The 12,352-nt window shown below is 43.9% G+C and overlaps 1 protein-coding gene across 2 annotated transcripts in view; it reads right to left on the minus strand.

The window, feature by feature from the left end:
• LOC126161908 (glucose dehydrogenase [FAD, quinone]-like) overlaps positions 1-12,352 on the minus strand; it is a 181,560-nt gene that overhangs the window by 31,933 nt on the left and 137,275 nt on the right. For both annotated transcript variants that reach the window (XM_049918069.1, XM_049918070.1), the window contains exon 7: positions 11,428-11,581. In XM_049918069.1, the coding sequence (XP_049774026.1) occupies positions 11,428-11,581 (154 nt within the window). The remainder of the gene's footprint in view (positions 1-11,427; positions 11,582-12,352) is intronic.

Consider the following 12,352-nt stretch of genomic DNA (forward strand, 5'->3'; position numbering starts at 1 on the left):
CAAGAGGCACTACTTCAAAAATCTATACTGCATACAGGAAAAGCAGAAAAACATCATCTGCTAAGCCACAAAATGGATGAAAGTCAATGTTGAGTGATCATGACAAAGGGTCATTGAAGAGGATTGTGATGAAAAATAAGAGAATGACAGCTGCAAAAGTCACTGCAGAAATGAATATCACACTCTCGAACCTTGTCAGCACCAAATAAATATGAGGAAAGCCCTGAAGTAAGGAATTGCACGGTGAGCTGGAATTGCATAAAACACTCATCAGTGATGCAAATGCCTGTACCAGGAAAATATGGTGCCGAAGCCAAAGAACCTGGATTATGGAGTAATTGTAGAATGCCATTTGGTTGGATGAGTCTCTTTTCACATTTTTCCCAACTTCTGGCGAAGTTTATGTCCCAAGAGTGAAATACAGCAGGGGTTTGGTGATGATTTGGGCAGTCATATCATGATATTCCTGGAGGCCTCACGGCTACTCTGCAAGATTGCGTTACTGACTAGGATTATGTAAGCATTTTGGCTGATCATATTTGTACCATGGAACAATTTTCTTCCCCCGTGGTGATGCTGTGTTCAAAGATAACAGGGCCCCTGTCACACAGCCCCCATCATAATCATGTGGAAAGTGTCAGTTTAACATAAGTTTTCTTTGCTGAGAAATGCATGCTTGAACATAACTGCAGATGCTGGCCAAGCCTGCACATTGTGCAGTTGTACCTGATCATGAATAGCACCTGGGCAATGTCCTCAACACATTGTCAGTTTCAGTCATGTTCAAAACAACATTGTGCGCAAAGGGGTGAATTGTCACACCTCCCCTGGCCACCAAAGTCACCATATCTCAATATTACTGAATTACTGTAGTCTACTTTGGAGAGAAGGTTGTATGACCGCTACCCCCTCCATCACTATTACCTGAACTTACCACTATTTTGCAGGAAGAAAGATATAAGATTCCCCTGAAAACCACACAGGGCTTGTATTTATCACTGAGAAGACTAGAAGTTGTTTCAAATGCCAACAGTTTCCCTCCATCATATTAGGAATAGTGTTGTGTTTTTGGTGTTACCATATTTTCATCCACCTCCTGTATTCATCATCACAGAAAAAAATCTAGATTTCAACTCCAGACAGAAAAGAATCAAAGCTTCTTTTAATTATCAAAATTTTGTCTCAAGACAACAATAACACAGGCCAATGACGGACCAACTTTTTTCCTGAAAATACCTTATTCTTATGTTTTTTAGGGTGGGAAAAAATCTGATTCTCAAAAAACTGTATCACCCACCATTTCTCCACATTTTATAGTTAAATTTATTAAATTAAGCGAGTTTTTAAAGAAATCAACAGCTTTTATATAGTTAAAATAATTTAAAAAGGAGATGTAGTGAATGTAGATGACGTTGGTAGCACTGCTGAAAAACATTTGCTGGCAAAATATGGTCAATTCTATTTTTGTGTTAACAGATGGCGTTTTGTTTACTGTCAACCTAACCTAATTTTCCCATTTCCTGTACATGTGCTCAGTACAATGTCTAATAGCGGTTGTAAAATCTCTGCTGACAGTTTTTGTTATATTTTTGGTGAATTTGTGATTAAAAAACTCCAAAGAAACATTACAGACTTTGTGAAAAAGGTTTATCTATCATACTTTGGATCTAAACTTGGTGATCAAGATAAATCTTGGGCACCACATAAAGTATGTTATATGTGTGTTGAAGATCTGAGAAAATGGTGCAAAAAGGAGAGAAAAGTCTTTAGAATTTCTGTTCCTATGATATGGAGGAAGCCAAGAACTCATTCCGATGATTGCTACTTTTGCAGTGTTGATATTACTTGTCATAATTTGAAAAACAAGAAGATAATAAGCTACCCTAACCTACCGTCCGCCATCCGACCAGTAGGGCATGGTGCAGATTTGCCGGTTCCTGAACCACCAGATGATTTAAATTCTATCCCAAAAGACGTATTTTCTGATGTACAATGTGATTTACATGAACCAGATGATGATGCATTCCATTGTAATACAGAAAGTCTAGAGCCCAAATTCTTTACTCAAACTGAGCTTAACAATTTTGTTATGGAACTTGGCTTAACGAAAGAAAAAGCTGAATTGCTTGACTCTAGATTAAAAGAAAAGAACTTATTGGCAGTTGGAACCAGCATATGCATGTATAGAAAGAAAGTGCAGCAAATTTTCCAAGTTTTTTCAATGAGAAGGTGATTTATTGTACTGCTCAGACATTCCCGATCTGATGAATGAGTTTGGTATTGAATACACAAGGGAAGACTGGAGGCTGTTTATTGATTCATCCAAAACTAGTTTAAAAACTGTTTTATTACACAAAGGTAACCTGTATACATCTATACCTGTTGGACATTCTGTACATACACTCCTGGAAATTGAAATAAGAACACCGTGAATTCATTGTCCCAGGAAGGGGAAACTTTATTGACACATTCCTGGGGTCAGATACATCACATGATCACACTGACAGAACCACAGGCACATAGACACAGGCAACAGAGCATGCACAATGTCGGCACTAGTACAGTGTATATCCACCTTTCGCAGCAATGCAGGCTGCTATTCTCCCATGGAGACGATCGTAGAGATGCTGGATGTGGTCCTGTGGAACGGCTTGCCATGCCATTTCCACCTGGCGTCTCAGTTGGACCAGCGTTCGTGCTGGACGTGCAGGCCGCGTGAGACGACGCTTCATCCAGTCCCAAACATGCTCAATGGGGGACAGATCCGGAGATCTTGCTGGCCAGGGTAGTTGACTTACACCTTCTAGAGCACGTTGGGTGGCATGGGATACATGCGGACGTGCATTGTCCTGTTGGAACAGCAAGTTCCCTTGCCGGTCTAGGAATGGTAGAACGATGGGTTCGATGACGGTTTGGATGTACCGTGCACTATTCAGTGTCCCCTCGACGATCACCAGTGGTGTACGGCCAGTGTAGGAGATCGCTCCCCACACCATGATGCCGGGTGTTGGCCCTGTGTGCCTCGGTCGTATGCAGTCCTGATTGTGGCGCTCACCTGCACGGCGCCAAACACGCATACGACCATCATTGTCACCGAGGCAGAAGCGACTCTCATCGCTGAAGACGACACGTCTCCATTCGTCCCTCCATTCACGCCTGTCGCGACACCACTGGAGGCGGGCTGCACAATGTTGGGGCGTGAGCGGAAGACGGCCTAACGGTGTGCGGGACCGTAGCCCAGCTTCATGGAGACGGTTGCGAATGGTCCTCGCCGATACCCCAGGAGCAACAGTGTCCCTAATTTGCTGGGAAGTGGCGGTGCGGTCCCCTACGGCACTGCGTAGGATCCTACGGTCTTGGCGTGCATCCGTGCGTCGCTGCGGTCCGGTCCCAGGTCGACGGACACGTGCACCTTCCGCCGACCACTGGCGACAACATCGATGTACTGTGGAGACCTCACGCCCCACGTGTTGAGCAATTCGGCGGTACGTCCACCCGGCCTCCCGCATGCCCACTATACGCCCTCGCTCAAAGTCCGTCAACTGCACATACGGTTCACGTCCACGCTGTCGCGGCATGCTACCAGTGTTAAAGACTGTGATGGAGCTCCGTATGCCACGGCAAACTGGCTGACACTGACGGCGGCGGTGCACAAATGCTGCGCAGCTAGCGCCATTCGACGGCCAACACCGCGGTTCCTGGTGTGTCCGCTGTGCCGTGCGTGTGATCATTGCTTGTACAGCCCTCTCGCAGTGTCCGGAGCAAGTATGGTGGGTCTGACACACCGGTGTCAATGTGTTCTTTTTTCCATTTCCAGGAGTGTATGAAAGAAAGCTATGAAAACCTAGAAATACTGCTAAATAAAATAGGCTATTCTGCTCATGGTTGGATGATATGAGGCGATCTAAAAGTAATATGCATGCTCCTGGGTCAGCACAATGGCTTTACCAAATTTCCATGTTTCTTGTTTGAATGGGACAGTAGGGCTAGCGATCAACACTGGTGCAGAAAGAACTGACCTGTGAGGGAGTCTTTAAAAGCTGGTGAGAAAAACATTCTAGACAAAAACCTTGTAGGTCCAAAAAACATACTCCTACTACCTCTAAATATAAAGTTAGGCCTAATGAAACAGTTTGTAAAGACTTTGCCTAAAGATGGACCATGTTTCAAGAGTGGCGTCAATAGTTTGTATCGACCACGAAACTTAATATCTGTGAACTCCAAGTGCTGTGTCGCGCCGCCATCTTAACTTTACTTCAGTCAGTCCTTTGTTATACTTCATTCTGTATGGACACAGCATCAAGTGTAAATATATACGAGCTATGACATATATGGGATTTAAGTTTTCTATATCCCAATTACCAAACTCATTCCCATAGCGGTGAACCTGCAGTTCATTCGTGTTTCGCATCTTCCATGCCGGTGTTTATGCAACAGGGTATATGCACTGCGCAATGACCATGCCAAACAATTCCTTCTTTGAAGATGTGGAAGCACAACTCCGCTCACCGAGTTTCGTCATTTTTTTGCCAACGGCATATTAATCATTTACGCACAGTGATTCACGTTCTCAACCAATGCCATGTGCTAACCTCATTCGTTTTCAGCGGCCAACAACTACACCATTAGAATGAACAATGGACTCAGGCTTCGCGTCACTGGATTATGCCCATCCGACAGTGAGATGTGAACTGAACAATATTTCGAATTGTCTCTCTTCAAATCGAGTGTTTAAAGAACACATGTTTAGCCACCCACCCGCTTGCTACATCAGTTACTGTTGGGCCGTGTGCAATGCCGCCATTACTACAAATCGCACCAGATCTGTTCCATGCACATCGTGTTCCAGTTGTGTCTACTTTACAAGCACAATTCAGTGTTTCGCGTAACATAATTTACATGCACAATTCAGTGTTTCGCGTAACATGGACCCCTTACCTCACCTCAGTGGCCTGCCACATGCACTACAGGCATATTATGCACCAGATAGTTTCCATGCACCGCCTGTGTTTGCCACGCCTGTCTCTTGCCCTGTTCCGGAAGTGGGTCGTTTCCATCCAGCACTCATGGTCCATTTTCCGGGCCCCCCTTGTGTGGCATCCATCTGCCCGTTTCCACGGTACTGTCCGTGCCTGCCGTGCCGTGTTTTCGTGACACACAGTCAACTATGCCAGCTGCCGCTACCACGGATTTGCTCGCCTGGTTTAAATTCGGGCCTACTGCGCTGGCCGCTGACTTAATCTCAGTTAAGCCACTACCCCAGGAGACACCGAAGTCGCCGTCATCACCCCCTCCTGGCCATCTACCGAAGCTACCCCCCTTATACGAGGACAACCCAGCATTGTGGTTCGCGCTTGTCGAGCATCTGTTCGAGTTACATCATGTGTCTGACAACACAAAATTTCTCTGCCTCGTCACACTCCTCCACGACCACTCAGATTTGATTTGTGACCTGCTCCTTTAACCACCAACTGCACCAAAATACGAGTTTGCAAAGAAGATTATAATGGAACGACTTGCCTGCTCGCCACAAGAGTTAATAATCAAGATTCTCTACAAGGGGCACCTGGGGGGATGCACCCCCTCACAACTCTGGCGCAGCCTTCAATTGCTCGTGAACAAGCATACCATGTCTGACATCACGCAATGGGCTGTGTGGTCTGCCAAACTACCTACCGATCTACAGATCCATCTGTTACCACTCTCGTTCGAGTCCACCAGCTCCAACCTACACATTACTGACCAGTTGTATTCGCTGCTGCAGCAACATCAGCCGGTTCATTCCACACAGTCGCCCCCGCATATCGATCTTCGGCCAGCAGAGGCAGGGCTCACTCAGCCGTCACCTCATCTACTTCTCCTGACAGAATCTGCTCACTTTCTCCGCTGTCCGAGCACTCCAGGATCACCCACGCACCTTACGTACCGGTCTATTTACAGGAACAAATCAACAAGGACATGTCGCCTCCGCTGTCGCAGTCTCCACCTCCTCCTCACACTTTCTGCAGTGTTCGGTGATGACACGAAGAAGTGCAGATTGCCATACCAATACCCAAATGCCAACCGCAGGAACTAAGAGACACCAGGTCCACAGGGAACTGAACAGGCATCCTCTTACATTACACTCCGTTTACTCGTCCACCCGGCCAAGTGGTTGTCTCTATGTGACTGGCATTGTGTCAGGTCTAACTTTTCTGGTGCTGACGTGTGGATCATACCTACTTCGATGGCTCCACCCACTTCTTCACAGATGTAGTCACTTCTACGAACTGTCAACGCATCGACGTTACCTACCTCAGGCTCAGTAAAGGTTACAGTGACCCCATCTCCTTCTCTACGTTTTCCGTGGACGTTCTACATTGCCGACATCTATGAAGCGATCCTCGGTATGGAGTTTTTGTTTCATTACGAACTATCTCTGAACGTCGTACAGGGTTCAGTGCTCCACCATCCTACGAACACTCACATACCATGCACCCGTATCTATGTCCAATGCTCTATTTCCACCGCAACATATGATATCATATGCGAGTGCTCCGCCCTTGCGGGCAACATTGTGACCTATGTTACTGGCCTAATATCAGAATTCGACTCGGTGACGCAACTTCGCCAGGACAACGAGAAGTTGAAACAACGCATCGCATCGCATCCACTTACAGTGAGCTTGTCGCAGCTGGTACATCGCTTCTACAACTGCAGTCCATGGCGCCGCCACCTAAACAAGATTGCTCGGCTGAGACTAGCTCGAACTCTCACCAGGTTAATCCACAAACTTTATTTGTGTGTGACATTCCAAACAACAACACCCCCCGCCCCCTGCTCATCGCACTCGCCTACTCCAGTGCCATGTGTTTCAAACAGTACTGCTAATGACAGTCGCACGCGCGTTGCAACCACGCCCACCTCTCGGACAGCTGCACACATGTTGATAAACATTTCCCCTCTCTCACTCACCGGCCACATGACCCTGCGGCCATTGTGGCCCCACATGCGATGCTAGCGCTGCTCTTGCCCACGCCGGTTGTCCAGTGCAAGGTTAACAGCGGACATTTGCCATCCACTCCCTTTCACTCAGCGATGCGCGCGCATCCACCCCCTCCAGACATGTGCATGTGACTTTCGTGCTACCTTTCCCCACTTACGCCAACAGGTAGGCTTCGTTGTGCCCTACTCGTCCAAAGACTCGGTACCAGGACGTTAACCAATCTCATGTGTAGTTCTCAGTTTCTTCCATCACTGATGGAATGACACACAAGATAGTTACCACTGCTGGCCCTCCTATTAGGCATAAGGTCCAACGCCTCAACCCTATCAATTTGCGCGTGGCCCGGCAGCAGATTAATGAACTTTTGGCAGCAGGTGTTCTGCAACCTTCAGACAGCAACTGGTATTCCCCAATCCACCTCGTCCCCAAACATGATGGATCTTTTCAAATGTGCGGCAATTACATATGCTTAAACGCTCGTACCGTCATGGACAATTACCCAGTGCCAAACATCAATGACTTCACTCATATGTTATCGGGCACCACAATTTTCAATGTTATTGACTCTAAACGTTCATACCCCCAGATTCCTGTGGCGGCGGAAGACATTCCTAAGATGGCTATTCTCTTACTGCTCAGTTATTCCAATACCAATTCATGCCCTTCGGCCTAAAGAACGTGGCGCAAATGTGACACTCGGCCACCCAGACCCCTCGGCCGAGTTATTCATCGCTACGGATGCCAGCGACATCGCGGTGCGGCAGTGTTGCAACAACGCAAGGGCGTCATGGTTTCTACCCTTCATTTCTTCTCCAAGAAACTATCTACGGCTCAGAGAAAATATTCTGCATTCGATAGAGAGCTCCTTGCTGTTTATGAGGCAAGCAAACATTTCTGCCCCAATGTCAAGGGACATTTGTTTTCGTCCTCACCAATCACGAACCACTGACAGAAACGTTTTGCAACCCATCTGAGGACCCACCCCCTCAACGTTACCGCCACTCTGACCTGGTTTCTCAATTCACAATGGGTGCAGATAATGTCGCTGCAGATTTCTTCTCATGGATCAGTGCTGTTTCCCGCATCACTGATCTTTCCGATCTGGCCTCACTCCAAGCTTCTGACGAAGATCCTCAGGCACTCCTACGAGACCCACAAGCATCATTTGTCTTCACAAAGGCTAAATTTCCTGGTGTTTCCAACAAGGAGTGGTGTGATTCTTTGACTGGCACCCTACGCCCTTTGCTCCCATCCAGGCTGCGCCGACAGGTTTTCAACGACCTGCATAACCTGGCCTACCCGGGTGTTCGAGCCACCACACATCTTGTGTCAGAACGTTTTGTTTGGAAGAATATCAAACGGGACTGTCAAACCTGGGCATGCCACTGCGTCACTTGCCAGCGCAACAAGATCAGCCGCCACAACTCTCCGCCTCTGGGCAAGTTCGACATTCCCGCAGAACGATTCCGTCACATACATATTGATCTGATCAGGCCTCTTCCTCCTTCGGAGGGCCAACTCTTGACCGTTTGTCTCGCTGGGTCGAGGCCATTCCTCTCCCTAACATTACTGCTGAGATGGTAGCCAAGGCTTTCATTGGCTCAAGGATTGCTCGTTTTGGGTGCCCAACCACTATCACCACCGATCAGGGTCGACAGTTCGAATCCTCCCTTTTCACCATCCTCTGCAATATTTGCAGTATTAAACAAATACACACTACAGTCTATCACCCTGAAAACAATGGGTTGGTGCAGAGATGGCACTGCACCCTCAAGATGGCCCTTCGATGCCATGATTGTCTCTGGTGGGAAGCTCTCCCGTGGGTGCTACTTGGCCTATGCTCAACCTATAAACCTGACCTACAGGGGACTATAACCGAATTTCTTTTTGGCATGAATCTGGTCCTACCGGGTCAATAGTTTGTATCAACCACAAAACTTAATATCTGTGAACTCTAAGTGCTCTGTCGAGCCTCCACCTTAACTTTACTTTTGTCAGTTCATTGTTATATTTCATTATGTACAGACGCAGTGTCAAGTGCAAATATATACGAGCTACGACGTATACGGGAATTAAGTTTTCTTTATCCCAATTACCGATCCGGTTCCCATATAAGTATCTCTGCCAAAAGCTTCCACATCTTTCAGAATTTAAACTAAAATAAGGTGTCTTTGCGGACTTGACATTAGGAAATTGATGTTGACTTTGAATCCACAATGACCTTAAATGACAAAGAAGAACGGGTATCATTCAAGCAAGTCGTTACAAAGTTATTTGGACATGAAAAAGACCCAGAATATGTTTCTATTATAGCTACAATGTTAAAGAAGTTTAAAACTTTAGGATGTTTAATGAGCCTGAAAGTTAACTTTTTGAACAGTTACCTTGATTACTTCCTGGACAATGAGGGAGATGTTAGTGAGGAGCAGGGAGAGCATTTTCACCAGGGCATTAAAGTGATGGAAAAATACTACAAAGGCCGCTGGAACACCAACATGATGGGAGACTATTGTTGGTCACTTCACCGTGAAGTTCAGCAAGCGACTCATCATAGAAAAAGCTACACAAGAAGCTTCAAAGAAAAAGGAAAAAGAAAATATAAACCAATTCCAGCTGACAAGTGAAACCTCTATTAACACATATCATTGTTTTAAGTAGCGTACTGTAAATAGAAACCATGCTTGTGTTGTAACAAAGCTTTTCATTAATTTCCCCGTTTACCGTATAGCATAGGATTTTTATACTATATAATAAAAAGCAGATTGCTATAAAATTATAGATGATACAAAAAACTAAGGCTAGATTTGGATTCAGCTCATAAAAATCTATACAGATCAGGTAGGAAAGTAAAAAAAGTTTTTTAAAAGAAATTTTTTGTTGGCCTGTGTAAGCAGTTTTAGTATCTACTTGCAGGTGCTAGATAAATTACATTAGGCCATGCTAAGAAATTATGTCTTCAAGAATTGGTTTACTGCTTGAAATTCCGAAACATATTCTGTCAAAAACACTGAGGAACCATTGCTGTCTTCCTGGTGGTGAACTTTATTATTATCCCCAGAATAACATCCGTATTTCACAATTTTCATATGTTTCTGAAGTTGATAAAATAGCTTGCAGAGAAGATGATGACAAGGTTCCACAACTATGGTAAGGAAGGCACCTAGCACACTTTCATAGCAGAATAAAAAATCTGTAATCTAGGCTTGCTTAATGTATGGATATGGGTGGTGATTATCTGGAAAAGTAATTAAAGTTGTGTTTTAAATATACCGTACATTAACTTAATATGGAAATAGAGAAGTTAAGAAATATTTTCTGTCTTATATCTTTATTTTCCAGATAAATCACATTATTACATGATTTCCATCAATAGCGTTCACTGAATGAAGTGAATGTTATAAGCATAATATCATCACAAGTTGAGCATTTTGAGCGTACCATTAACTAAGAAAAAGGCAGAAAGAGGAAGATAAAAATGTTAGAGAAGGCACGTGCATATAATGTATCCCAACAGCAGGAAAGAACTTAAACCTAATGTTAAGATTTCTCTCTAAACATGAAAAATACTTACAGCAACCAGAGTTCTCAAGCATTTTTCCTTATATGTAAATCTCCATAATTCTTTGTCCTCAGTTCGATGAATGATAATACTAAAGCTTCAACACTTCTTACATTATTTGATACAATTATCAGCTGTAATTCCACTTTTTGTTCTGAGCAATGAAAGATTTCAAACCATTTTTGGTCATTTTAACTAAAAATTTTTGCTATTTTCTGTGATTTTGTAACTATTTTATGTTGTCTTTAAGCAGAAATTAAGTTGAACTGCTATGTATTCATGTTATTTATGTTCTGCATGCCGTAACTAGAGATTCTAGATAATCTTAGCTGGTCAAAAGAGTAGAATATTTTTTAACTATCCGTAACTGTATTATCAAACTGAGGAGCCCAATATTATTAAAGAATCTCGCAGTTTCTGAAAGTTCCCCCACACTTCACATACTTAAACTCATTGTAACTCTTGGAACAGTTATAGCTGTAGAAATACAGTACAAATTTTTAAAAGGCTTTGTCTGAAAGCTAGCAAAGTTATCAGTCTTGCTTATGTGCCCGTTGACATTAATACCTCTACTATTCAGTGAGTTGTTACCTCTACTGCTAAATTATTTACATTCTGGCAGAATTTTCTACTAACAAAGTGCAGATAAAGTTATATAAGCTGGCATTTTCTAAAAATGAAAAGAGAAAGAACTACCAGAGGCTTACACTATAAACTGCTGCTGAGAGAAAGAGAGAGAGAGAGAGAGAGAGAGAGAGAGAGAGAGAGAGAGAGAGAGAATGACATAACATTGTTGGTTCATTATAAATCACAAAACGGCTTCAAAACCTTCATATAATTCCAACAGTTTTTCTTTGTTGTGCTCAATGTATCATCTACTTGCCTTTTCCATTAATAAAATACGCCCAAGCTGCTGATGGTGAAACAATGTCAAGTGGAGAAAGCAATAATGATGTATTTAGTACAAGCAGATCAGGAGCTGTTGTTATGTGATCTTGAAGGTTGTTCCCAACTGGAAGATCTTGCAAAACATCAATCTGATGACAAGAAAACGATGATAAAAGATTAATTGAATTGTAAACTGTTATGTAACAGGCTGTTCAGAATTTAAGTTCTAATGTTTTATCAAATCACTGCAATAAATGCGGTGCACATGAGTGTCTAGCAAGTACACCAGAGCATAGTTACAAACCAAAAACTCACTGATTTTACTAAAAGGTATTTATGAATGCTCACTATGTCCACGCATCTGACAGTTCACACCAACCTACGCATACTCCAATATGCCTGCGTGTATGTTTAAAGAAAGCAATTTCACACATAATGTTTTTCTTTTTCTTTGAAAAATCTTACACAAAAGCTCTGTAATGGAAAATAACAAAATCTTGTTCTTCTTTCTTCGATCAACATTCTGCTGATTATGGAGGGATGCCAACTCTGCAAGTAAACAAGTTGGAAAACATAAAATGGACACAAACCATCATCATCATCATAATCATGGTGCTGAAATGAAATGATTGTATGGCACTGTTGGCCGGGAGGCTCCATTCAGTTCGGCTGCCAAGTGCAAGTCTTATTTCAGTCGGCGCCACATTGGGCGACTTGCGTGCTGATAATGAGGATGAAATGATGATGAAGACAACACAACACCCAGTCCACGAGTGGAGAAAATCTCCATCTCGGCCAGGAATCAAAACCAGGCCCACTGCATGGGAGGCAAGCAAGTTACCATTCAGTTAAGCAGGTGGACATCATGGTGCTGATGTCAGCCGATAGTGAATGCAGTGATCTGTGTTGAGAAATAAATG

The sequence above is a fragment of the Schistocerca cancellata genome, chromosome 2, assembly GCF_023864275.1.
Source record: "Schistocerca cancellata isolate TAMUIC-IGC-003103 chromosome 2, iqSchCanc2.1, whole genome shotgun sequence".
In the NCBI taxonomy this organism is placed as follows: domain Eukaryota; kingdom Metazoa; phylum Arthropoda; class Insecta; order Orthoptera; family Acrididae; genus Schistocerca; species Schistocerca cancellata.